The sequence below is a fragment of the Ischnura elegans genome, chromosome X, assembly GCF_921293095.1.
Source record: "Ischnura elegans chromosome X, ioIscEleg1.1, whole genome shotgun sequence".
Taxonomy (NCBI): domain Eukaryota; kingdom Metazoa; phylum Arthropoda; class Insecta; order Odonata; family Coenagrionidae; genus Ischnura; species Ischnura elegans.
In genome coordinates, this window is record NC_060259.1 from 43085257 (window position 1) to 43112354 (window position 27098).

Below are 27098 nucleotides of genomic sequence, written 5' to 3' on the forward strand. Positions count from 1 at the left end.
TTCCCAGATATTCCTCTAATTGAAATAATAAAAAAATATCCGTCTTGTTTTTTATAGAAAATCTCATGAAATAATACCAACAATGAAAACAGTTTAAGTCATCGAGAAAATAAATAATAAAAGAAGTTGTTGCTCATAGTTACGGAAAATATCATTTGAGTTCACCACGATAATTTGTCATGTACTCGTATCTGGAAGTATTTTATTTATTTTGACTACCGGGGTAGGCAGTTAGTCATAGCTGTCATATTTTTAACGGTATTATTCCCGTTTCTAAGATGAATGTGAAATCTCACGATTCGACTCCATTTTATGCATAGTATCAGTGTATTAGAATATTCTCCTTGGGTTACAGTGATTCGCTTTCATGAAAAATACATATTTTCGCTGCCGTGAGTTTACTTGAATAGTCATACGCTACGGAGAGGACTACGATAACTATCAGTAAATTCAGACGAGCGAAGCATTGTAAACATACTTGGGATGCATCGGCAGAAAATTATATTTATTTCAAATGAAATTTTGGTTGTTGTACTGCCTTGATCAAAACGGCACTCCATCACCGACAGTTAAGCGATTACTTGATAAGTTGTACTCAAGTATCTTTAAAAGTACTGAGGTGATTGGCTATTTCTTACTTTGTTTCCAATACGGCTGTGGTGATGTGCAGGTGAGGTAGGAGTCTGACTTCTCCATATTAAACTCAACATCCATGAATGACGCTGATTTCAAGGAGTTTAGTGGGCAGGAAAAAAGCGAATGTAAAGAAAAGTAAAAACCAAATCTAATAGATTTTAATCTAGCTCAAAGATCACACATTGATGATTTAATGAAATAGCTAAATCTTTTATCATTATGTGTAGTGTTCATAGCGTTTTGCATTTAGGTGTAAGTGCTTCGATTTAAATGAAGTGCCATTCCTTTTTATTTCTTGAATTCGCAGGCGTCATATTTGCGTTGGAGATGAAGAGGCGTAATACTGGCATTTAATGCTCCAGTGACTGGGCATGAAAAGTCATGAAGCACATTTTTGTTCCTTCCATGGTTAGAATATGTATTAATCGTGTCTGAGGAATGGAATAAGTAGCCTGCTGGCGTCATTGACTGTCGTGGACGCCACGAAAGTTGACCGCAGGCAAACGCGGACAGGCCGGTTTTCCTTTCACCCAAATACCATAGAGTTTGTATGACTATAGGAGGCTCCACTAGGGAGCAGTTGCCGCCTTACTGTGAAACCGGTCTCCGCGCTTTAAGTCGCACTCCAACTTTAGTCACTATTGGCGCAAGGAGCGGTACTGCTTTGGCCCAGTGGCTACGGTGTTCGACTAATACGTTGAGGTTCCAAGATCGAGTCTCGTCTGCGGTACTATTTTTAACATTTCTTTGTCCTGTTTCTTCTACAGAAGCCTGCTTTTTACAATTGTTTTCATGATTTTCTCTAAAATTTTCACTTTTTCTGTGCGAGGATTCTTTTGCGCTCATGCGGCAAGTGATGCTTTCCCAATTTTTCTCTTTGAATTATTTTATTTCCTTGTCGCAACAAGAAGCACTTTTAAGATACACATGTACTTGGTTTCCTTTTATATTGCAATACGGTGTTTTGGACTTTAACAAATCAATCCTAGTTACAAATGCGCACAATATTATGGAAAACTGAGATGCACGTAGCACATGATATGAATGGTTCAAGTCACTATCACTAAACATAAACACACGAAAGAAAACGGGAAAATAAAACTTTTAGCTTTCGAAGTAGTGACTTCTTCCTCAGCCGGAGACAGAAACTCTGATTTCAAAGCATGGGGAGAGTAAAGCCAACATTCTTCACTACTAACGAATATAGATTTAAAAAAAGAAAATAGATTTCGTCAGATTAGTCTAGTGGTCATCTGCAAGTCGTTTTTAGGGACAAGCTCTCCGATTAAAATTCGGTTCTGATCAATTTTGATTTATTAAACGGAAAAGGACGCATTTTCTCATCACATCCATACTGATTTTCGAGAATATTTAAAGATAACGGAAAATTCAATTCAGAGCTTAGTCAATTAGGATTAAAAATCACCCATTAAGTTTTGTTTCTTTTGACTGGTGAAGTAACTTTAAAAGTTATTATTATACCTAAGAACACGAGCCAAATGAGGGTAGCCAAATGGGATGCCGAATAAAATCTATTGTGAGTGAATTCATCTTTGAAAAAGTTATATGATTCTTTCTGAAGATATTTCTTTGACTTGAAGTACTTATTATTAATTTTTTGTTGAAACTTCTGCTTTTAGTTAGAGAATCTCCTGAGCAACTGGATTGCAGCTGGAAACTTTTTTCATCCTTGATTTTAGCTGCATGGGCTAAGTTTATCATCGCTTAGTCCCTTTTTTCTCCGGCTGGGGTGAGTTCCATCTGGAAGGTAATCGGGTCTGATCTATTATCCCGTCTGAGCTACTAGTGAGAATCACGCAACAAGAAATATCGAGGAATACACGCTTCAGCTCAAAGAACATCATTCATTTTTACCTCGGAATGGTGAATTACGAATTCACACTACTGAAAATAGGCCTCAATTAGAATTTTTAATTGCGAAGTCTGTTTCCTTGACTTTTAAAAGAATATGCAGCATCGTAGAGGTTATTTTAAATCTCATTCCTATGGTGTACAAGTAATTGTTTTTTCGCCGTTTTGTTTAGGTTCCGTTATATCGTTTCATCTCACAACTAATAATCTTTCAACGCGTAATACCTTATTAAAATTACCTTTTAGTCTCAGTTAACTTTATTTCTTATAATGGCATTGGCTGAAAGTGAAGTTTAAGCGATTATGGGTATGGAAGTTTCAATAGCGTCATCTTCTGTCATCTTTAAGATGAACGTTCACATTCTCCCAGAAGAAAGCGACAGACTACGAAATTGAAACGTCATTTGTATCAATGAACTCCTTCAACCATCTAATACCATTGATAATGAAATAGTATTAGGTGATTATTTAGAGAAAATAATCAGCTGGATCCGTATACCAACGCCCTAAGTTCTACGAAAAAAATTGATATGGTTTTTGTTCAGTATAATAGATAAAAATAGTGCCTTAATGCATATTCATCAGTACTATGCTGTTTTGGCTCGTGAATGAGATTGAAGAACGTCTTGAGCTATGACAGACCTTGATCATCTGAAACTGGATTGTTTATCCCGGGTATTGCACTTCCTTACCTGGTATGGCCCCTTAATGTAAGAAGACACTCTATGAAGACGATCCTTAGTTCTTTTAATTACTCAACCCGTTCAGAATACTCTAAAATATCGATATTAGTGTACCAGTCTGGAATTTTGGGACCTCTTATTTTCTTTTAGCGATTATTTCCTGAAGAAAAGATCATTCAATCGCAACGGAGTATTTTGCTTTGGTCATTACTGAATCGTGTCAATTAAAACTTTGTGAAAGCTTGAGTTCTCTAGGTAGGCATGGAATTTATTTTTCCGTTGTATTCGGTTTTATGACTTAACATACCCCCATCGATGCACCCCCATCATATTGGGCCCAATTCCATTATCCATGTTGATATCCTAGATAATGTGCAGTGCAGTAGTGAAGTGGGAGTTCGTTTTCGAAAAGTATAAATACTTGGATACTTAAAGGAATCACTCTTCAGATTTATCAAAACTCTGTTCTGTGTAAACTGATTCTCTGGGGCCAGTGACTAAAGGGCGGTTTTAGGGGGGTCACCGGTATCATATTTCCCCCAAATTTTATCAAAAATTTTAAATTTTAAATTCTTTTATCATGATAATGGTGTAAAGGGCGTGAGCAAATGCATGGCTACAAGTCCCAATCGCGAGAGAAGTTTGAGCTGTATTTATTGTGGGGCATACCACTCCATAATGTAACAACGTCCCTCTTCCGGGGGTCATTCCATTGTCCTCGGACCAAGGCATGGTGCCCCCAAGCAAATTTGATGCTGAATCCGCCTCTGCATTGAATATATGTAATTGTAAGGTCTTCCATATTTGTATAAAAGAATGTCTTTTTGTCTATTCACTATGCGTTTCCATACGGCTGCATTGATTGCGACGAAGGTTGCTACACATAAGTTACCACAAGGTGTATCTCATGCCCCCAAAACCCGTAGTGCTACTTGCGGTTGCGTCCGTAAGGTATAACGCGTCCTTTGTGTCACTTTCTCATCCCAATTTATTACGTCACGTCATACTACTTCTGCGGTTGGACATACTGTCGGATAGGCACAACCACTTGAAACGCTCAAAGAAAAAACATTCAAATCCTATCCTATTCATCAGCATGTAAGCCAAGTTTCCCACCTACCTGGGTATTATCTTTTCCAATTAACGCCGGATAGCCCACTAGTTGATGTAAAGGGCATTAAATAATGTGCTTAGGACATGCATCCCTTAGTGTCCCATTGACGGGCCTTGGGTATAAATCGGGTTGAAGCCATTGCCTGCCAACTGGTGGTGCTTGGGAAACCTTTCAACCAATAGATTCCCGTTGTTTTGCGATAAGAAATTAGTGATCCTACAAATAGAGTGACCCAGAAAAAATAACTGGCTTCACTATAATGTGTATCCCAATTTCTTAGTCCGGAGTGCATTTCAGTCATACCTATATTTCTTGAACTGAATTAAATACAAAGGAAGGCTGCGCGGTTCGTCAAAAACTGCTACAGGCGTACAGGCAGCGCTACCCAGCGAATTAGGCTGGGAGCCGCTGGAGACTCGGAGGCTGCGCATTAGGTTGGATTGCTTGAGCAATGAAGATAATATATCTTTAAGAGCGACACTGAGAACATAATATTAGAGCCCTACTATATTTCCAGGTCCAACAGAAGCCGAACGGATAGATGCTAGAATTCTTTTTTCCCCCGAGCAATAAAGGTCTTTAATAAATGCTAATCGTGATTTCGTTAGAGCATTTCCTTTCTATGTGTAAACGGCTGGCGTCATATCACCCCCATGTCACACGACTTTTTAGGCGGCTTGCGGGGTAGTATGTAGATGTAGATATAAATCAAACTTGAGAGCGCTAGGGACTGTTATTTTAGTTACGACAAAATTTTAACAGGAGTGTTAGCCCCTATTTCATTGCTTATTGGAAAATTTTGACCTTTTTAGATGCATTAATTCTGAGTCGAAGCTAGTTATACGTATACACTAGCTTACCCAAGGATTAACGATCAAGTGACTGTGGTGTTAGCGGGGAAATTCTTAGGGCATGCTGCTCATTCATCGGGAGACCTTCGTTGCAAAGTCATCTAGTAGTCGGAAGGGTAACCAAAATACATGTATCAAAATTGGTTTGATTCCGACTCCTGACGGGTTATGGCAATTTATTTTGGCCTAAACGTCAATATATTGATACATATTTTTTTAATATCAAGTAATTTATCAACTAAACATTTGAGTGCTCAATTTTTTAATTTTTATTGTTTTTATCTCCACCAAAACAGCTCATTTAAGGCCTTCACAGCGAGAGAATATAATGTGAAACAACTTAGGACGATCATGCTCTAGATAAGGACTCGAACCCGCGCCCTTTGGTTTGGCAGGCAAGGAATTTGCCTCGCCGCCACTGAGGCTGGAAAATTACGTATTTTTTGCTCTGCATAAAAATTTTTTAAAATTCGGTTTTGAGTCGCTTCAAACTTTGTGATGGAATATTATTTTTCCTCCGGCGATTTGGATGGATAAATAAAATTAGCATAAGACATGAGTAATTTTGCTTAACGTTTTAATACATTTCTGCAATACATTTTAGCAACATCAATAAATATATAGATAATCTTATACATACATGTGTATACATCATACACCGGGTCTATAGCCACAAATAGGCGACTTTTAATAACTTAAATATGGATCAATGGAAACGAAAGAAAAAATTATCTGTACCCTTAAGTGATCAATTATAACTCAAGTAATCCATGATACGGTCTAAATATTGGATTTTCAGTAATTTAAGTTTTAGAAAGACTTAGAACAGCTGGTCGGAGATATGTATTGTCTGGAGGTATAAAAAGATATTTTAGTTTAACATTGTTAACAAATGCAAAATTATCTACGGATAAAGATTCAATGAAAAAAGCTGTCCAATTGGTATTTTATGTAATAGTATCCTTAATTAAACATCAAAACGGTCACAGATAATGTAACATGGAGTCCAGTAATCCAACCATGATCAAAGGGCAGTAAATATGTCGACAAGATCATTGGGTCTCAGTAATTACTCTGTTGCTTAAGCGTCAACGAAGTCGCTCTTGCATCCTTGACATCCGCACATACGCAATGGTATGATTTATGTAAATGCAATGGGAACAAATTTTATAGTTGTTTGACATGTGATATAAATAGCCTATACGCTTACAACCACTTATTGTTTTCTACAACAGTTCTTCTCTTTTATAATATTTTATTGAATCATAATTCGACGACTTTATGGTTTTAAGCGTAATCACAAGTAACAAAATATTATTATGGCTAGGCTAACAAGCATTTAGATTACGTGCAGTCAACAAATGTCATGCATTTGGTTTGAATACATGCTAGAACTTCATTAGTGTTAATCCCAATTTCATTGAAAACACATACACTGTTATAATTTTCAACAAACAACACACCATAGTGTATAATTAGGCTACTGTTTCCTAGAGGAATCACGGAATGTGAAACATCAAAGCTCCTTGACGGACTGTTTTCCCTATATTGATTACGGTACGATAATAAGAAATTAATCTCAGTCAATGTTACCATTGAACATTTCATCATCTTTAGATGAAGTACGTTTAGAGTAAGAGTTTTCAGAAAATATTTACAAAATCATTTATCTTGGTCTTTCAACAGCACCAAGGAATCACAAATCACATTTTCATAACATAAATAATTACTCTTTCATATTACTATGGTACAGTTTTACAATGCTTTGTACATTATTCACTCTCCCAATATCATACATATATTCATCAGTTTATCTGACTAGTATTGTTTCCAGCCTAAATTGACTCCCATCCAACAGATGTCATAACGGCCCACAGTGTAACAAATGGGTCAGACCGGACGGAGGATCCCAAAATTTTTCTAAAACAAATTCTTATAGCAAGGATAGGTGTGGGGCTAATTAGAAAGCTGTCCCCTTGCTTAATTATTCTCTAACCAAGCAACGTTTGACTTCCTTGTTTGCAACAAGGTAGTTTGGCCGTTCACACTCGATTTTTCTTCTGTCTGATGTCAATATGTTGCCAATTGACTCTATACTTGGTCTTATGACAGTATTAGGCCTTATGTACCTTTGGCCTTGCAACTAACTTCGTGAAAAAAAGTGGTTAAGCGTTTTAAAAAAGCGTTTCAAGTGTTGTCTTAACTTGTAGAGTTGTAATAATTAATGAACTCGGAGAAAGTAAACAACTGCATTCGAAATTTAGTAAAGGCACGATTAATGGTTTTCAAGTACAAGAACGTTTGTTTAAATCTGTATTTTGTGGATAAAGTATGTAAACAAATGAAGTGCAACTTTTAAATAAATCCCTTCAATTCTTTTGAAAAGATATGTGTCATTAATGATCACACCTTAACGTGTTCACAACAGTATTTACGCAACAGTCCATTGTCGTTTCCCAGAATAAGTTATCAAGATCTGTGAAAACTAATATCATATACGAGGTGTTTGTATGTGTAAGTGAAAGATAGATAGTGAGAGAGAGAGGATATGGGTGTGTTGACAGCGGTTGAATTTAGGATTAAGAAAAATACGCGTCCTTCCTCCGGGGTGTAAAAATCCGATTGGCGCAATAACCCTCTCTCAATTCTGAAACAATCAACTTCCGAACAAATCACTATGAATACCTTATCTTAGTTCGAGTTCTCTAAATTTAAAACAACTTTAAAGTACTATACAATTATCATAATACTGGAGAAGCGTCAAACTTCTGCCAAAGTCGGATCATAGCGACATTGATACCAGGTTTCTTGAAATTTGTACCAGAAATGGTCCTCTTATAATTCCGTTGATAAACATTTCTTATATTAATGTTTGTGAAATACATAGTTTAAGTAGACACCGCTATCGAACCCCTAGTCTACTTAAATACCAAAAGGTACCAGAGTGCAGTTAATGAACTAAGCAGGATTTAATGTTATTGTACCTCAAGCCATCAAATATTTCTTGGCTTGGTGGAAAAATTGGTCGACATTTTTTAGGATGATAATCACGGAACAACAATTTTCAAAAGTGTGACTGCCATAAGATGAAGATAAATAATTTTAAACTTGGAATAGATATGTATTATTTTGTTCAGAGGCTTTATAAAAATCCAAGAAACAGCAAGAAAATTAATAAATTAAGTGATTTGAACGTGCACGGGTTGTTTTGAACTAATAATTAATCATGTACTAAGAATGCATATTATTGAAAGGTACTATATATGTCATCGGTGAATTTATGGTTGCTACATCTTGTAAAGCTGTGGCAATTATCTTCTCCGGAGCGTTGAGCGTAATTACGGTGTGTGTAATCTGGCTTCATGAGGTACTAGGCCAAAAGAGGTATCCGACTTCCCTTTTCAGCAAATCCAACTCTTCTACACATAAAATATTCACGTTTTATACATGTTATCTAAATATGACTATGATAAGGGAATCTTGAAACACCTGATTACATCTGTGTTTTCAGGTTACACCTGGGAGACAACAGGCCTGTCAGGACTTTGGCAATATCCTTCTTTGCAGGGCAAAGAAAAATTACGCTTAAACAGGGAGGATCGTAAACAGCCGGTTACCATTACCATGCTTTCATCGTAAGATTGCATGGATCCGTTAAAACGATCAAACATGAATCACTGTATTGAACAACAGGAAAACGAACATCAATGTCCACATAGCAAGGCAAATATACCGTACATGTCATAAATGGTTCACGGCAAAGGTTTATTTCACAGTATACGAATGTATATGATTCTATGCACGTGGATGTGTGTACAAATGCGAACACTAGCACTGGCACGCAATCGTGTGTGCCTGTGTTACAACGTAAAATGCTCACATATTAAGCTACGAACACCCACACAGTTATGTTATGTACGCATACATATATGAACGACTCACAGTATATACATACCGAACATTCATCACCAATGTATCATGTATGCGACGCGAAACATATGTATGAAGTTCCGTGCACTTTCATTGATATCGTATGTATACAACATAAAGACAGTGTTACTTGCGAAAACTTTGCTACAGTTAGTTTCCGCCCGATATACCTTAAACTAGTGGACAATGAGCTGGCAGACGAAAGTTAGTGATACCACGCACTCGTGGACAGGAGTTGGTTAAACATCATAGTTGTCGTATCAGCGAAGGACAGTCGAGGTACATAAATACTAAAAAGGACAGAAAGCCCTGCTTCAAAGTCCCCATCATTTTACCCTGTTGCATCTAAACCTGCTTTTTCGCAAATCTCTATGTGAGTTGCATGCACATGTGGCGACCTATTTAGGCCCTTTTGACGCGTTACATGGAGAATATTCGAATCCAAGAATTCATTTACGTGACTCTGCTATGGATTCATTCTCCTCGACAGCCCGTTGAGTGCCAATTTAGGTGTATGGCCACGAAAAAATCACCCTAACACTGTTTAAACAACACGACTTCCCTGTAGCCTCGAAACCATACCATGTGAAGGGGCGGCGGTCTACACTTGCATGTTACACAGAGGTAGGGGTGGCACGAGAGCGTGATGTGCTGGAATTTGACAAGGTGAGTGGAAAACAGCCACCACATATGGTGTGGTGACCTTTCCCGTTTCCCTATACGCCCGTGTTATTGTAAATGTAAGCAACGGAGGTGTCCTGGCGCATAGAGGAATTCATGTAGTAAGAGGACTTCCTGAGGCTGGATGTGATGGCCGTGTCATAACGAAGCCGTCCGCAGCACTTCCGGCTCTTTACAATGGCTACAAATCCCCTTCGGTACTTTTTGTTGAAGAAAGCGTAGAGAACTGGATTGATGCAGGAATTAGAAGCTCCAAGCCATTGTGCCAGGGGCGTAGCCACAGGCAGGATCTTGTCTTCCCAGTCTTCAACCTCTCCACCCAGCTTGATCCTGGCAAATATGGCATACAGCGGCAGCCAGGAGAGCACAAAGATGACCACCACAACCACCAACATCTTTATGACCTTGACTTTTGACTTTTGTTGCATTCGCTCAGCAATGGCATCCTTGGAATCGGTGGGGATGTGTCTCCTGGCCACCCTGATCCAGATGAGGATGTAGCAGAGGGAAATGAGGATTGTCGGCAGGACGTAGCAGAAGACAAGATTTGCTAGCAGGAAGTACAAGTCTCCGTTCAGTGATGGCGGCCACACCTCCAAGCACAGCCTCGTTTCAGGCATCTCACGGAAAATGATGACTAGGTCGAAGAACAGTGCCCAAGGGATGGTTGTGGTGAGTGCCACCACCCAAATAATGAAAATCATCAGCCTTGCTCTTCGCTTAGTTATCTGGCACTTCAGTGGGTACCAGATGGCCAAGAACCTTGAAAGAGGGAGAGAGGAAAGCAATTAGATTCTCAAAATGTTGCGGAATAAAAAAAGTTTTTACATAAGCCGTAGTGAAATTATCGTGTGGGTATATAATTCTCCCATTCTCATTAGCTGAGTTCCAGCCAGGCTTTTTACTAGTGATAATGAAATGCTTTCAATTCCAAACTGCTGATTGCAATTAGCATTATTTTAGTTTGAATTGTAGGCAAATCATTTGAATTTCTTACGATAACTTCTCTAGTTTCATATGTTGAGAAGCATCAATGAATTGCGATTTATTTGATGAATGATTCAAACAGTTTGATATGGCTAATGAATTTTGTTATGGTTATATTGAAAGAGCTTCTCTATCGAGGACATTTAAATGTTAGTGACGGTCTTGTTTAAATGGTGGTGATACTATAAATCACTCAGCACTTAGTGGTACCCCTAAATATGAAGTCAAGATTGAAATCAATCAAAGTATTCATTTAAAAATGCTATTTTTACTGATGCAAAAAATAATTTCACCACCAATTTCAAGTAATGAGTGCAGTTTTAGTGAGCTTGATGTAATATATTGAAAGATCAATGGAAAACTCGGGACCTGAAACAGAATAATAATACATATATTAGTGCTCTATTAAAGAAACATGTATGCTAGGAAGATATCACTACTTCAGATGGGGAAATGGAGTCAAAATTGGTGTCACTGATATGAATTTGGGGGCTATAATCAAAGATGAAAATATATAATTCTTTCTGTTCTGTTCTTAAAGCCATATTTGACTGATAGGAAAGTAATAGGTGGTAAAGAACTGCGTTTGTGAAACCACTGGTTTAACTATTTAATTCCGTGGTAAAAGGTAGCGTTGAAACAATAAACTATTTGAGGATATTACGTTCGTGAATAATTCTACGTATTAATTCAGTAAGGGATTAAAAAAGTTTCCGCAAGGTAACAACATTTCTGATGATGGCTTTTCAACGATAGTGTCAGCGTCATATGGCTTTAGAAACAGCCCTTTTTACTAGAAAAGAGTTTACGTAAATCGAAATTATTTTCGTTTTGATCGCAACAATAACAATTAATTTTCGTTACTTCTATTGCTAATAGTGACATGTAAACATTTCTACTGAGCATCACACAGAGACATGTTAGAAATCATTAAAGGAGAGTTTAAGAGAGATTAGAAGAAAAGAGAAGACGTACAATGTAATACATATCTGGCTTTGGTATGATGCTGAAATGGTCAACGATCAATCTTATTTACTCCTCCCAAGAATAAGGGGAATATTTAATGCGACATTCAGAGACCGAAACTAGACCGCCAAGTAAAAATTTTACTTTTCATCTGTCTTTTAAAAATATATTCTCTTTTTCAATGATTTTATTAATCTCAGAAGTATTTTCTCATCATGTGTGGTGGATAATGCCTTTTATTTTTTTGTTCTTAATAATAAATCGTGTGAGTTAAGGAAGGTATCCATTAGTTATGAAATATGCTATGCCAATTGTGTACGTATTAAATTGTATGAGCTACATTTCACTTAGAGGTGATGTTAATTGTGGATGAGTATAAAAAAAGCGAGCATGCTGCAGGAACAGTTGTATCAGGTGTAAGTTACGCCTTTCTCATACACTGGGAAAACAAATCCTTACAAAAAATACGAAGGCAGCTCTGCGGCCAGAAAGTTACAGCTACTAAATGATGCATTGTAAGGTTTACGAGGCCTAAGTAGGAGATTTGCGGGACAAACGCCTGCAAGCCCCTGCCGAAAAAATGAAGGAGTTTCCATTTTAAAAACTTTGCCAGGAAGAATACCAATTAATTTTAACAGAACAGTTATCCTAGTATTAATTGATTATTTTAGTATTATTATATTCCTATTTTCTCGTTTCTTATTTATGATTTTTGGAGGCTTTGTGCATGGTTTAGATTGCTTGAACAATTGAGAATTGATATATTTAGGAGTGACACGGAGAACACCATCGTAGAGCCCCGCTATATTTCCAGGTCCGACAGAAGCGATAAATTAAGAGACATTTTGCCGAACGGATTGATATGGGAATTCATTTTTCCACGAACCATGAAGGACTTAAATGAATGCTAGTCGTAATCTTGTTTGAGAGTTTGCTTTTATATGTAGACAGCTGGTGTCCTATAGCCCCCTGCCACATGCATTTTTAAGCGGCTTGTGATGCTGTATGTATTTGTGTATGTACACGAGAAAAATATTTCCATATCAAATTTAACTTCTCGGAATTCATTAGTGAAATAAGGTAATAAATTAATTAAAAGTCAGTTTAATGTAATCCTTGCTTAACTTGACAGAATAATTCAAAGGGTACGGGTGAATCGTCGAAGCTTTTCTATGCTATTCAAAGAATTTTGCCTTGTAATTGGGAGACTTCGCTGGGAAACAGAAATGAATATTTCCAGGGGATGGAATGAAAAAAAGTCCGATAGGCATAAAAACATCCTTCAATACCTTTTTAATTTTATTAGCATCAAGGTTTGAAAAGGAAAACTGTTTATTTCAATGTCCCTGGCTCTTAGGATAGGAAAAAACTTTCATTAAAACCACATTCTTCACCCAATTTGCATTTTCAACGTTTTAATTTCACTTTCAGGAAGTATGTGCATTGCGTGTCCATTAGTTGAGGTGGTGTATTTGTGGCCGGTGCAAAGAGAAATGAAAGGAATTCTCATTTATTCTGACGGACGTGGTCGTTATTCAGCTCCTGTTAATGACGTGTTGTTCCTTTCTTGGCCGCCCGAGCAAATCCCCAAGCAGAGTCCCTTTCAAAGTGTCCCGACTCCGCTTCATCGTCTCGCAACAAATCCTCAAACCCCTGACTCTAGCTCTCCTCGCTTCCCCCGTCTCTTTCCCTCACCCGCATCAATGAGCCCCGCCAATGTTCTTTCGTAAACCTAATGATGATATTTAGCGCCGAGACTCCGGTTAAAGTGAGTGCGTGGAAAAACTCAGAATTAATACCGGCACCTGCCGAATCGTATTCATGACGTTAGCGAAATATATCATATCACCGCTTGTTAGTTATCATTCATCAGTAGCCACTTGTCTAAGGGAAGTAGGCATTGGATTTCATGTCCTAATCGACGATATTAACGTGAAATCACGCGGCAGGAATTTCATCCTATAATCGTATCAATACGGGGGATTTTTGTGAGTTTTATCGCCATTCCCATGCCACACAGTGGAGAATCTAGTGATGCCGCATGTCTGTTGCTCTTTTTGCTGAGTGGTTGCGGTTAGGTTGTACTATTAGGCATTTTTTTGTCATTTTTTTTATTATGTATTATAATTTTAAGCGATACTAAATAGTTAATGATTACAACTTTTTTCTACATGGAAATATTTTGTATAAAGACGTAAAATATGTATGGTCCAAATTTTTGCCCCATAAAGTATTCCAATATAAATTTTATTCTTAAAATAGGCTAATCGAACGCTAATGCGGAAACTCGTGAGCGACTAAGGGACCGATCTTAACTTTCGAACTGAACTACCTTAAGACACGATGACGCGATTTCGATGTCAAGTCGCACTCTAATTTGCACTGCACTAGAAGAATTTTTAGACGAATGGTGCTGCGTATTAATGCATGTTTCTCTATCGTCTATCATCACGGAAGGGAAAGGAATAATAATTTGCGGCTCGAGAATTTCAGCTACATAATCTGTACTAATCCCTTCTTTTGGTAGAGCTCAACTATGGTTACGGTTTGGACTGCACCTCTGCATGGGTTTCTCGCCTATTTTTATGGTATTTGGAGGAGGCGACCGACAGCTAAAGTCATTCGCGCTATGAGGGAAGCGTATGGGAGGAAGGGCAAAGAGAAACCCTGCGTTGGCATTAGCCTCCTCATAACGAAAGGCGCCACGGAGACCAGGGCTTAACGTCCCATCCGACGGACCGAGTGTTGCGCTTGAAATGTCCTCCACGCAGCAATGAAGCAGGGACTGGGCAGCCTATAAAAAATCTGAGCCATTGCTGGGATTTGAACCGGAGCCTACGGGGTGGGATGCCAACACTTCAGCCACCACACCCACCTGATCCCCCATTTCAATGCAATGCTCTTCCATTGTTCTCAGAGCAGTTTACTTCTATCGTCCAGAGAGTAGTAAACTGCTCTGAAGAAGATAGAGGAGTGTTACGTTGAAATTGCTGTAGTTTTTATGTCGTAAATTTTTCCTTCTCAACAGTAGTGATTTTTTTCCTATCCTTTGGGAGGAGAATATTCGAGTGAAGATGCCAAGCTAAAAACTTTCGGGTGAAGTTGATATGACTACACTTAAGTTGTATGGCATCAAGAATATCTATCGGTGGTGCAAGGAAAGGGGGTGATCAAGGTGATAAACCACCCACTAAGTCTAAAAATAATATTAAGATATATAAATATTTCAAATATGAACTTTTAAATAACAGCAGTTTAAAAAATATATAGTATAGTTCAGGAAAGTTAATACAATAATGACTTTAAAACGTAGCAATTTTAAACAGAAAAGCTAATAACAATATTCCTGCGAGCAAACTGTTAGTTAGAGTCGCGCACTTGCGTGTAATTTTAACTACAATACACAAACCATCGGTTGGGGAAGACACTGCTACTCTACATATATATACTACCCCGCCAGCCTCCTAAAAGGCGTGTGGCAGGGGGTGTTTGGATACCAGCCAATGCTCTAACGAAATTACGCTTGGAATTTATTTTAAGTCTTTAATGGTTCGCGGGAAAAACGAATTTCCATATCTATCCGTTCGACAAAACATATCTCTTAATTTATCGCATGAACAAATAAGAATTCCCTTCATTTCTCTTTCACCGGCCACAAATACACCGCCTCAACGAATGGACACGCAATGCACATACTTCCTGAAAGTGAAATAAAAACGTTGGAAATGCAAATTGGATGAAGAATGTGGTTTTCATTAAAGTTTTATTCCTATCCTAAGAGCCAGTGACATTGAAATAACCAGTTTTCCTATTCAAACCTTAATGTTAATGAAATTAAAAAAGTAATGAAGGCTGTTTGTATGCCTATCGGACTTTTATTAATTCCATTACCCCGGAAATATTCACTTGTTTTTCCCAGCGGAGTCTCCCAATTACAAGGCAAAATTCTTTGAATAGCATAGAAAAGCTTCGACGATTCATCCGTACCCTTTGACTAATTCTGTCAAAATTAAGCAATGATTACATTAAACTGACTTTTAATTAATTTATTACCTTATTTCACTAATGAATTCCGAGAAGTTAAATTTGATATGGAAATATTTTTCTCGTGTACATATACAAATACATACAGCATCACAAGCCGCTTAAAAATGCATGTGGCAGGGGGCTATAGAACATCAGCTGTCTACATATAAAAGCAAGTTCTCAAAAAAGATTACGACTAGCATTCATTTAAGTCCTTTATGGTTCGTGGGAAAACGAACTCCCATATCAATGCGTTCGGCAAAATATGTCTCTTAATTTATCCCCTCTGTCGGACCTGGAAATGTAGTGGGGCTCTACGATGATGTTCTCCGTGTTTCTCCTAAATATATCAATTCTCAATTGTTCAAGAAATCTAAACCATGCACACAGCCTCCGAGTCTCCAGCGGCTCAGCGGCCCAGCCTAATTCGCTTAAAATCTGGGTAACGCCGTCTGTACGCCTGTAGCAGTTTTTGACGATCCGCGCAGCCTTCCTTTGTATTTTATTCAGTTCGAAGATTTTTTTTCTGCTCTAGGTCTCATACGATCGCGGTCAAACGAGTGTGAAATAGCAACTTTCCATTACTTTCTCATCTCAATATCTTCCCACAATATGCTTGACGAATCCTAATATCTTCAGGGTTATGCCGAAAATATTCCTTATATTAGATCGCTTCGGATGTTGCATTTAGGTAAATACCATCCACAGTATAAAAATGGTTATAGTTGGAATAACTATGCAAAAAATGAATTTGATTAAATTAAGTTGGAGTCCCCAGTCTTGGCTCACAAATGATTTTAGTTTAAATCCGATGATAGAATTTCATAAAACGATCAGTAATTTCGCGATAGATTGTTTCTGGGAGGTATGGGGGGTATGATGCCGTAATAATCGTGGGAGAGTCAAATTCCAGGTTCATCTCTCTCAAAATAAAATCCTATCCTATATAACGCCACTAGGATCTATAATAGTTATTTATATCGTCACTATCGGAAATAGTAGCTACTGAGATGGAATGGGGGAGTTAGAAGCGTTTGTTGGTAGTGAATATGTCCAAATCTTGCCTTGAACACGTTTTGAAGGTAATAGCTCTCCGTAAGTGAAATATGACGTTGAGGAGAGCTAGGGTGGGGAAGGCTGGCAAAAAAAAGAGCGAAAAGAAATCCTAAGTCAACCTTTTATAGCTTTTTGTCAGGAATACCTCGGTAGCCTGAGCGTAGCGTACAGAGGAAAGGTACCATTCAGGGACTGTCTGCCCTCAGAGAATCTAGCCCATATGCTCAGAGTGGAGGGTCAGCACTAAGACTACGGTATTCACCGGGCGTATCGCAATCAATCCCGCGGTCATACACGAGCAAAGTATGACGCAAACACACAACGAGTATCGAGCCAATGTGATTTTGAAGTAGCTATTTTTTTATAATTTTCATAGGACTCCAAAACTTGGTTATTTTAACTCACTTGGAATTATTAATAAAATATATGACATCGAATAAACATATGTTCACAAATAAAATTGATCAGTGCTAAGTAATTATAATTTGATTTAATAGCAATAAAACAGATGAGTAGTAAGTGATAGGCTGAATCTGAACGTAATTTAACCAGGTTTAATAAACTTATTATTTTTGCATTTATTTTGTTGATATTCTCGATAGTTTTCTTCGAGGTACCTCCGATATACAAGACCTCAATTGAAAACCTGTTATGGCTCTGAGAGGTGTTTGAGCATCTAAACACCCTTTAGGTCCCGTCATTCATTCATATATCACCCTTTTTCTTCATCGTCATTCATTTCCATTTTCCCATCCAATTTCAAACCTCCAACCCATGTATCTAAAATCCCTTTTCATCCTCTTCCATTAAAAATCCTGTCCCGGAGAATTGCAACGCCACGTTTTATTGATTCCTCCAACACATTTCCACCCTGAAGCCTGGGCAACGGTAACCTCTTTTCAGCAAACGGTTCTTTTGTAAATACGATTCCTACATATTTCTCATTATGTGTATAGAAACCCTCCCCACTGTCGGCGTGAAACACGACCGAATGGGCTACTAAAATTCCTGCTCGTGTTTGCACGCATTATTCTCTGTATTGTCTCGTATGCATTTGTCTTCCGTCAAAGTAGCGTGGAAATTACACATCATTCCATTCAGTAAATGTCAAGTATTCCGGGAACCGGTGCCTACTGGAACGGTCGCTTCTATTCGCTGTCGAGTAGGACTAATTTTTACAATTTTCTAAGCGTTGTTATTAACAGTTTCATTTATCCAGCGGTGAGCCATGCAATGGTCTTGTCAGTCGGTGAGATTATAATCTGTGTTTATCCTGTGCACGCATGATGCTAGCGGTTTACCGAAAATTTTCCCCTTAGCGCCAAATAAAGCATACAATTAAGGAAAACCTCAATTAGTGTATTGAGTGTGAGGGAAATTTCGACGTGATAAATTTCATATCATTGCTAAATTAAATAATAATTGGACAATATTATTGTGAACTGAGGAATAATGTTTGGCAAAACGCCGTTAAATCTCACGTAAAAGTAATTTCTAATGCCGGGAAGAGCTGAAAATTTACTCTACTCAATGATCTTCAACTACTTATTTTTACGTGGTTTGAAAGAACGTAATTAATTTGAAAATGTGGCCTTGCTTAAAAAAGTCACAATCGAAGCAGTTGATAATTTTGTGAATCCATGCAAACAGGAAAGGGAAGTAAAGGTCGGTACAGGGATGTAGACGTTGATACAGTTTCAGAATCTCTCATAACAATGAATTGTGGAATTTGGAAGGAAAAGTCATTTAAATTCAATTTATTTCAATGTTTACACAACAGCAAGAACATACTCGATTATAATATTTCTTGTCATGGAAAGCCGGGTGTCGGCAAGGAAACTGGAGCAGCGCATGATGCCACTTTTTAAATTGATGTTTAGAAATTCTTTGACCTCTCTTGCAGAGATATCAAATTTGAATTTTTATAACGCGCGTGGATCAAAACTGGGAAAAAACGGAAATAAGGTAGAATAAGGCGCACGTAAACTATTTAATTTGTTGTTTAAGGTTTCACTTGCAATTAAGTTGCTGGAATAGATATGGCATAAAATGATGGCATTTCTAGTTCATTCCGTCATAATTCGGTATTTCGATAAACTCAGGGTGAGGAACATGTTTTTATTTAGAAAAAATGTGTAGAAAATTTCTGCTGTGTAGGAAATATTTTTGTGGACCCTGTAGCATCTATTTTCCTGGCTATCTTTGTTAATTTGAGGTCGTTGAAAATTCCGGAGGATTTGTTTGTGGTAATTCTAAGGGGAAGCACTTATGTTACCCGTTGTACCAGCTTCATTGCCTAAAAACGAATGTCCCGGATAGGTTTACGAATTTGGCTACGCGTTATTTCTTACGACTTAATTCAAGTGTTCTGTGAGCTATTTCATTGGGGATGTTTCTGTCCCACGACCACTTATGTTATCTATGAAGTAATCGACCACACGGGAGATTTTAATTTAATATTTAATTATTTAATAAATTATACAGAGTGCACCAGGAGAAATCTACAATCTGCAAACACTTTCTTGTAACCCATGGTCACAACACCAGGCAGGCAAACTCACTAATGCTAATTCCACATAATACTTCATCCTATGTAAAAGGTCCACTCTATGTGGGGATTAAATATTACAATCGACTATCTGACAATTGTAAAACCTTAAACAATACCAGGTTCGAGTCAAAAACAAAACAATTCACAAAAAAGTATATTTTGACTGAGGTAAAGGAATTAATTGCTGTCAGTCATGCGTTTTCCTGCTGATCAGCAAGTCTTGGCTTGGCTGATTGATTTTCTTGTATACCTATTCCATATTTTATTGTATGTGTATGAACATATCTAGTAATATTGAAGATCAATAAATATATTATTATTATATTAATACTTCAGGAGGTGGTAGGGTAGACAATGTTAAGCATTTTTTGTCCATAAATATGGGGTCACAACTGTAAACATCAGAAGATAGCTCTAAATAACTCTAAATAATGATAGCACCATTCCTCGTATAGATGCATTACGATTTTCCCATTTATAGTAGAATTTCAACGTTCTCTTATCCATTTCTATATTTGCCGGTGCTCATTGAATTTCATTCAACTCAATAAAGAATTATCTTCTTCGCGAAAAAAATGGTAGTGACTGTTTGTATGCAGGATTTCTGTAGAGCTAAGGAAGAGTCTACAGATGAAACATGTAGGAGTATATTTTTATGTAGTATGTTGGAAATTGCAGACCATGAATGATAAGTTTTCCGTTTTATTTTAAAGAAATGTGAGGAAATTTAGGTATCTCGTTCCTGATATTAATTTTTCAAACATGTTATTTAATGAAATGGCTAATGTTTCATCAAATTATTTTATCTTCTACTTCTTGATAATGTAGTGGATGGTAATTGAAATATGCAAACTTCAAAAGTAGGGGCTTGTATTTGCAAATAGCTGAAGTGAGAAATTTCGGTCGTATAATTCTTATTTCCATTCAATGTGACTTTTCAAGAGGAAAGGTCAGAATTTGGGCTAGCTATTTTAGCAAGATATTTTTATTTTTGTACGTGCAAATTCCTAAATTATCGCCGCACTACACAAAAAGATGCTAAAAAATTTCACTGACGGAGGGACATAATTCTCAGTAATGATGAAAAATGGCAATTTGCAATACAGTGTTTAAATTCGCTGCTGATTTGTGCACAGTAAAAGCCAATCATAGTTTCGATTTCGGAAAATATAGAGGTATATTTTGAAGAATATGGGTTTAATAATAATCTATAATTAGAAGTAAGGCGAATATCTTCAGCTCAAGTCGGGGTCATGTATAGAGTCAATTGGTCAACTAGCTAAAAACTAATTGAAAAGTGATTGGGTAAAGTGGTGACGAGTTTATGCCGAAAACGTCGCAAAATGCATGCGTTATTTATTTCAAGGTCTTCCATTGCACTTCATGTCGGTCTTTACGAAGTGATGTTTGCCATAAAATTATGGTCACAGAGCTTTTGAGCATGCTGCCCGGAGAACGATATGCCGAGTTGAATGCATAGCCCTCTGTTGAGAGGCACTTAAATCAGAGGACCACTACGCCAACTCGCTTTCGTATACATCATCGGAAGATATTTTCCCTCACATTATCCAATCAAAACATGCAATCGGCTGCCAAAAACCACAGTCTTTCACTTCCTCATGTAATGTATGACCCGGCAAATTATATAAGTATTTGAAGAGTTTCTAATAGAAATTATATTTCTCAGGGATATTTGAACTCCCAATCACACGATCCTTTCCATTCCTAATGTTTATACATTTTGATTATTCTTGGTAGTATGCTCCTGGAGTTAATAAATGCAAGTACATTATGCTGCAACTACCTCGATTAAAAATTTTCGCCCAATCTGTTATTCCCGTGCTGCATAGGTTTAGCAATAGGCAATGTCCTTTAAAACGGCTACATAAAAAAATCTAATATGCTAAAACGTAAAACAATCTGCTACTTTATGTAATGGCCCCTTAAATCGCTGGGTGAGAACAATTCATGATAGTTTCCTAATCACCAATAATTGTGGAAAATCTTTCCACCATTTTGGTGAGAATGTAGAACACATAATTTTTTTGCAGTGTGATAGTAATGCATAAAATCGTGTAATGCTCATTACATTGAAAACTTTCTCTTGATGCTTGAAGACTGTAAAATATGTGACTGAGTTAAATTACAGATTGGATTAATGATGAATATTTTTTGTAAGAATTTGTTAGTACAATATAAATAAAAATCAGAATTTACAGGTTTTGAATCCTTTCTAAAGACGCAACATTATTATTGAATCAAATTTTTAACAAAGTTGTAGTTAGACAGCTTTACAATTATGTATTGTTGAAGATTTTCTTATATTATGATAATATGCACATATATATTAATTTATTAAATCCAATTCGTTTCATTGCGGTATCAATAAAATTGTGCGATGCTTCGCTGAAAAATTGTTTATTGATGGCTCTGTAACGAACTTAAGCGACTTAAATTTCTTAGTGAATGTAAGTTACATAGTATTCGGTTTTTTAGGGTAATTAAATTACAAATTAATTGCTGTCGAACTATGTGCCTGTCTTCTTAGAAAAAATGAATAGAGGAATTTCAGCAAAACTGCTCTTAACAGAAAATAATTCAATGGCAATAAATACATAGTTTTTGTCAACCATTGCCTCGAGATGAATTTCATCGTATGCAGTTATGACACCGTTAGGTAATGCTTTTTTTTCAATTTTTTTATTCTCTTGCGCGCGATAAGCCATGATGGACCTGGTGAGCTACCTAACTACAGACAGACCTTTGCCGTCATAATTTTTGAAGCTTCCATGAAAATTACAAATCTTTGTCGAAGAATAGTATTCCGAGTGAGGATAAGCTCGCACGTTGCCTGCACCCATTTGAAAAATAGCATCAACTATTGATGAGAATGGAATAGGTCAGAGGGAAATACTAATCATATACCAAGATAGTTTTCTAATGTAACAGCCCCTTATTTCAATAACATTTTGAAATTTCCATGTGTTACGTACTCGATAAGACAAAATATGTTCATAAGCTACTAGGCGTGATAAATAAATTAAGAGAAGGTAAATGGTGAAAAATATTTATCCATTTATTGTAAATAAAAGGTATTTATTGCGCGAGATTATACCCTACATAGGTTTCTGCTATTATTAGTCGTCACCAAATTCACGTTCACCTTGACTTTTTTGCTTAAAAAGGCAGTTTTTTTTTTCAGAATAATGGAAGCATAATATTTAATGCTATGGAGCAAAATAGAAGGAGATGCATTTTCCAAAAAATCCTTTGAATTTTTATTCATAAAGACGGTGAGTATAGTTTCATCTTACGGGAAGGATTCAGAAGTGAGCAAAACTGTATCCCTTTCCTGAAAATCAAGAAAAAAGAATTAAATGGATTTTTTAAATCCGCTTTGTTTGCCATATATTCGAGCTATTAAAATGACAACGAAAGAAAAAAAATGTAAATGATTCTGTGAAAAATTGGCTTTTTTTATCTGCGGTCTTATTGAATTGATACTTTGCTCTCTTTAATTTTGTTGTTCGTAACATGAGCTAGTATCCTACCTGAGCTCGCAAGGACATCCTGATTGCACTACTTGGTTGGCTTCTGCGGAAAATAACCTTTCATTCCCAGTAATTCCCAGGCTTTCGTAACACTGGTTTGTTACCTGGTCATTTGGGAAGGTGATTGCTATCTGAGATTACGTGCGCCACTAATGACAGGTGGGTAATTTAGTGAAGGGAGTCAAGTCTAAAGTGGACGAAAGGTGGAGAGAAACCCGATGTCTCATTTGATCGTTCTTGAAGAAAGGTTTCTAATGGAGCCCCAATGTGAACTTTTATCTGACGGACAGAGAGGCTTCCTTAACGCCATTTTACACGAGGCACGGAATTGCGCAGGTCAGCGCTGCATTTATTTCTAAAATGGCGTAGAATTGCGCGGATGCATGAACGAAATTAGACCAGGGTCTATTTTGCCGTCTCGCATCCACGCATTCTCGCATGTGTTCTAGCAATTCACCGCTTTACACGACGCAATTTTGATTGCGCCTTCGCACGTACGTCAGATTGCGCAATACCGTGTACCGTGTAAAACGGCCTTTAAGCCGTGCAACTCGGATCACTTGTCCGTCAGCGACACGAGTGGCGAGTTTTGTAAATCTATTTAGATACGCAGTGTGTGACTACACATTTAGGGGCCAACTTGAGGATCCTCTTTTGCAATATTCGTGGTATGCATACAAAAAAAGTATGCATACAAGAAAAGTATGCAACAAATAAGATATGAACGCTCTTAAAGAAGTGCGTTACGTATTGCGCCATCACTGGAAAATCTTGTCAAAAATGAAATGAAAGTACACCACCTTGTTTTGAGAAATTACCAAATGAACGCGGTAGAATTAGCCATGCTAAGGAAGTCATACCACGTTTTTTCAATCAAAATGTGCAGTCACGGTATGCTTTCCGTAAGGTAACGATGAGATCGCAAAGGGAATGGATGTCAATCGGTGTCATCAAGTGTTAAATTAATGTATATCTATGCATTTACCAGGTTAGAATTATACTGTCAATGGCCGTATTGAAGTGAAAGGTATTAAACTTAACTAAACTTTTGTGCGACATTCTCCATAACCGCTCAAAAACTCGTAAATCGAAAGAAGCGGTGACATAGGATACCTTTTCAGCGACAGTACAATTTTATTGAGCGATCGAAAACTTGATTTTCAACTAAGTAGAGACTTGTCTATGCAATGACAGTCGGAAATTCTTTCCCCGGAAACGGCCTTTCCTCTGACGTCGGAAATAAAAGCTTGACTTCGATTTTTTTGAGAAATCATCCAACTGTAGCGTCTTCCATTTTTTTCTCCTTCCAAGTGGTCGATATTAGTAATCTATTGCAGTATTTATTTCGTTAGACATGTTTCTATGGCCAATCAGGTGCTTTTATCTAGCGCGAGGAATATCTTTCCCAAATGAGAGCCTTTAAAATAAATTCTTGACGTCAATACGGCATATCACGCGCTATTTATTCCTACTGCTATGGCGCTAACTTCTCAAACTAAAGGTTGCTAAGACATGTCTTGTGATATTATTTCATCATCATCATTAGTCAACAATCCTAAGATTGGTTTGACGCAGCTCTCCATTTCTCTCTCCTATCTGCTAATCTCTTCATAGCTACATATTTATTCTCTTTTACATCCTTTATAACCTGTCCCATATAACTCATTCGGAGCCATCCCTTGCCCTTTTTCCCTTCCACTTGTCCTTCAACGATTGTCTTCATCAGACCATCGTGCCTCAAAATGTGGCCAACTAAGTTGTCCCTTCTTCTGCTTAATGTTTTTAGGAGGCTTCTCTTTTCTCTTACTCTCCTTAGCACTTCCTGGTTACTCACACGGTCAATCCATTTTATCTTCATCATTCTTCGGTAGCACCACATTTCGAATGCTTCCACTCTTGACTTCTCTGCTGCTGTCAACGTCCAAGCCTCGCTTCCATAGAGAAACATACTCCATATGTAGCATCTGATGAATTGTTTCCTTACTTTTATTTCTATGCTGGTATTTTCAGCTGTAAGAAGAATTATTTCACTTTCGTTAAAAAGGCTATTCTTGTTCTTAATCGTATTCCATACACAGATGTAAATTTTCATAATGGCCAAATAAAGACAATCGTCTAAGGACAAGTGGATGGCAAGAACGGAAAAGGAAGACCTCGAATGAAATAAAGGGAATGTTATGTTTGTATTTGAAAGTATGAAGTTTTCAAGAAATGAGGCTCGATCGGTACGCCACCTACCCCGGCTTCTCAAGCTTCACTTGTTTACCTCAAATTAAGTTGTCTCCTCACCCTGCCGTTGGCAGTCGGCTCGTTGTAAACACCACGGTGTCCAAGTCAATGGGTTTAATACGCCACAGGGAACAGGTAATGGAAGACGTGAATGAGAGGAAATACGTAGATGTGAAAAGATTGGCTGATTGAAGAATTGAGTGCAGAGCTGCGTCAAAACAATCTTGGGATTGTTGACCACTGATGATGATGATAATTTTTAAATTTGCTGCCCATAGATTTGGATAAATATTTTTGGCAAAAAACGAGGTTTGTGAAGTTTATTTATATTATTTTATGAATTCATGTTATATCACTGAATCTGTCCGCACAATTTTAACGTATGCGACTGGAGTACAAGCCACCTACGTTCAGAGCTTACAGAGAACGCATTGGCTAGCTGGCTTGCTTCTGCACCACTGTCATGAATCTCGTATCGATTGTGTATTTCATGGTTTTACACGTGAGGTTGAAGCGAAAGAACTTGACATGCAAAAAGAGGATCAAAGATATCCAGGTATCCCCTCTGGTGACCCAGTTACCCCAGCACCGGCTCGTAGGCAAATAACTGTCACCATTAAAGAGCAGTATTTATATTTACTTGGATCGAAGCAACCATTGCCTCTAGTGTTATTTACTGAATTATGAAGGGCTCTACATGATTTTTGATGCGGTAATTGCGTGATTCTCCTTCTCATTCTCCCGAATGTACTACTTTAGGTAAAGGTCACTGGTTTAAGCTTTGGGAGACGGTATTGTTAGAAAATAATCGCTAGCTTCGCATCCAGGAGATAATTTTTCAACATTTCTTAGCCTATCAAAATATGATGGAGAATTCTTGTATTCTGCTTGGAGTATAAAGAATTTCATGCTGCAGAGCTCCTTCCTTTGGTTTGACGGCATGGCTTTGATTACTTTTTATACATTTTATGAGAAGATGGGAAACACCCACGATGAATTCGTCACTTATTTTCTGTCACGAAGTATTTTTTTCTCTTCTATTACTCGAACTTTGTGAAGTCTTCCGCTATATCAGGTATTGGGGTAACGTTTTTTTCAGTGGAAACTTCTGCAATTGATTTTAGGGGAGGGACGTCGATAATATTGGTGCGCTGGGTGTCCGAGTGTGGGTGGTAGTACTACGCTTGATGTCGACAGCAGTTGAGACGTCAGAATTTCAATTAGCAACTGACATGTTGGGGAATGCAAATATATATTATATTCCCGTAAAAGAGGCAGGTCCTTCATCAGTCTCTCCGCCATCGTGGAAGAAATTCCCATTTATCTGCATTTAATGACTCATACCTTAGGTCTTCACTTTCCAGAATAACGTAGCGAAAAAAAGGGCATAGCCGGATAAGAAGGTGAAAAGTCCCCCCTCCCGGATTTTTCCCGTACTTGGGGTATGCAATTGGGGATCAAATAGGACAAACCTCCCCATATTTCCAGCCCGCTATGTGCCCACCAGGGCCGGCTAGATCGAAAATACGATTTTCACTCTTTTTTTAAATATCTCGGTTAAGAATGCATATTTTTTATTGCGGTTTGCGGCATTTCAAACCTTATTTAATGACACATATTTCCAATTGTTTTCAAGAACTTCGGGCGGGGCAAGAAGATATGGTGTCGATTTGAAAATTTCTAATGCATGTTTTCATAAAATTTTCTTGAGAGGGCCAAAAAGAAAAAACGTTTTCTGGAAGCGTTTTTTAATACCTTTCGGCTGGCGTATTGAAAATATAACTTTTAGGTGGTGGAACATCGCGAAAAATGTGATTGAAAATATGCGATTTTGGCCATTTGGCTCTATGCTCTGGCCCTCCATAACACCCCTTTTTAGTTATTATAGTATTGTACCGATTAAGGTGCTCACCACAGGGACAGAATTGTATTGATACTGGTTCCGAAAATGCCTTCAGGGCCCTT

The 27098-nt window shown here is 37.6% G+C and overlaps 1 protein-coding gene across 1 annotated transcript in view; it reads right to left on the reverse strand.

Moving 5' to 3' along the window:
- Window positions 1–5716: 5716 nt before the first annotated feature.
- LOC124170946 (neuropeptide SIFamide receptor-like) overlaps window positions 5717–27098 on the reverse strand; it is a 246775-nt gene continuing 225393 nt past the window's right edge. The window contains exon 3 of the mRNA XM_046550024.1: window positions 5717–10529. Within this exon, the coding sequence (XP_046405980.1) occupies window positions 9803–10529 (727 nt within the window). The 3' untranslated portion in view covers window positions 5717–9802. The remainder of the gene's footprint in view (window positions 10530–27098) is intronic.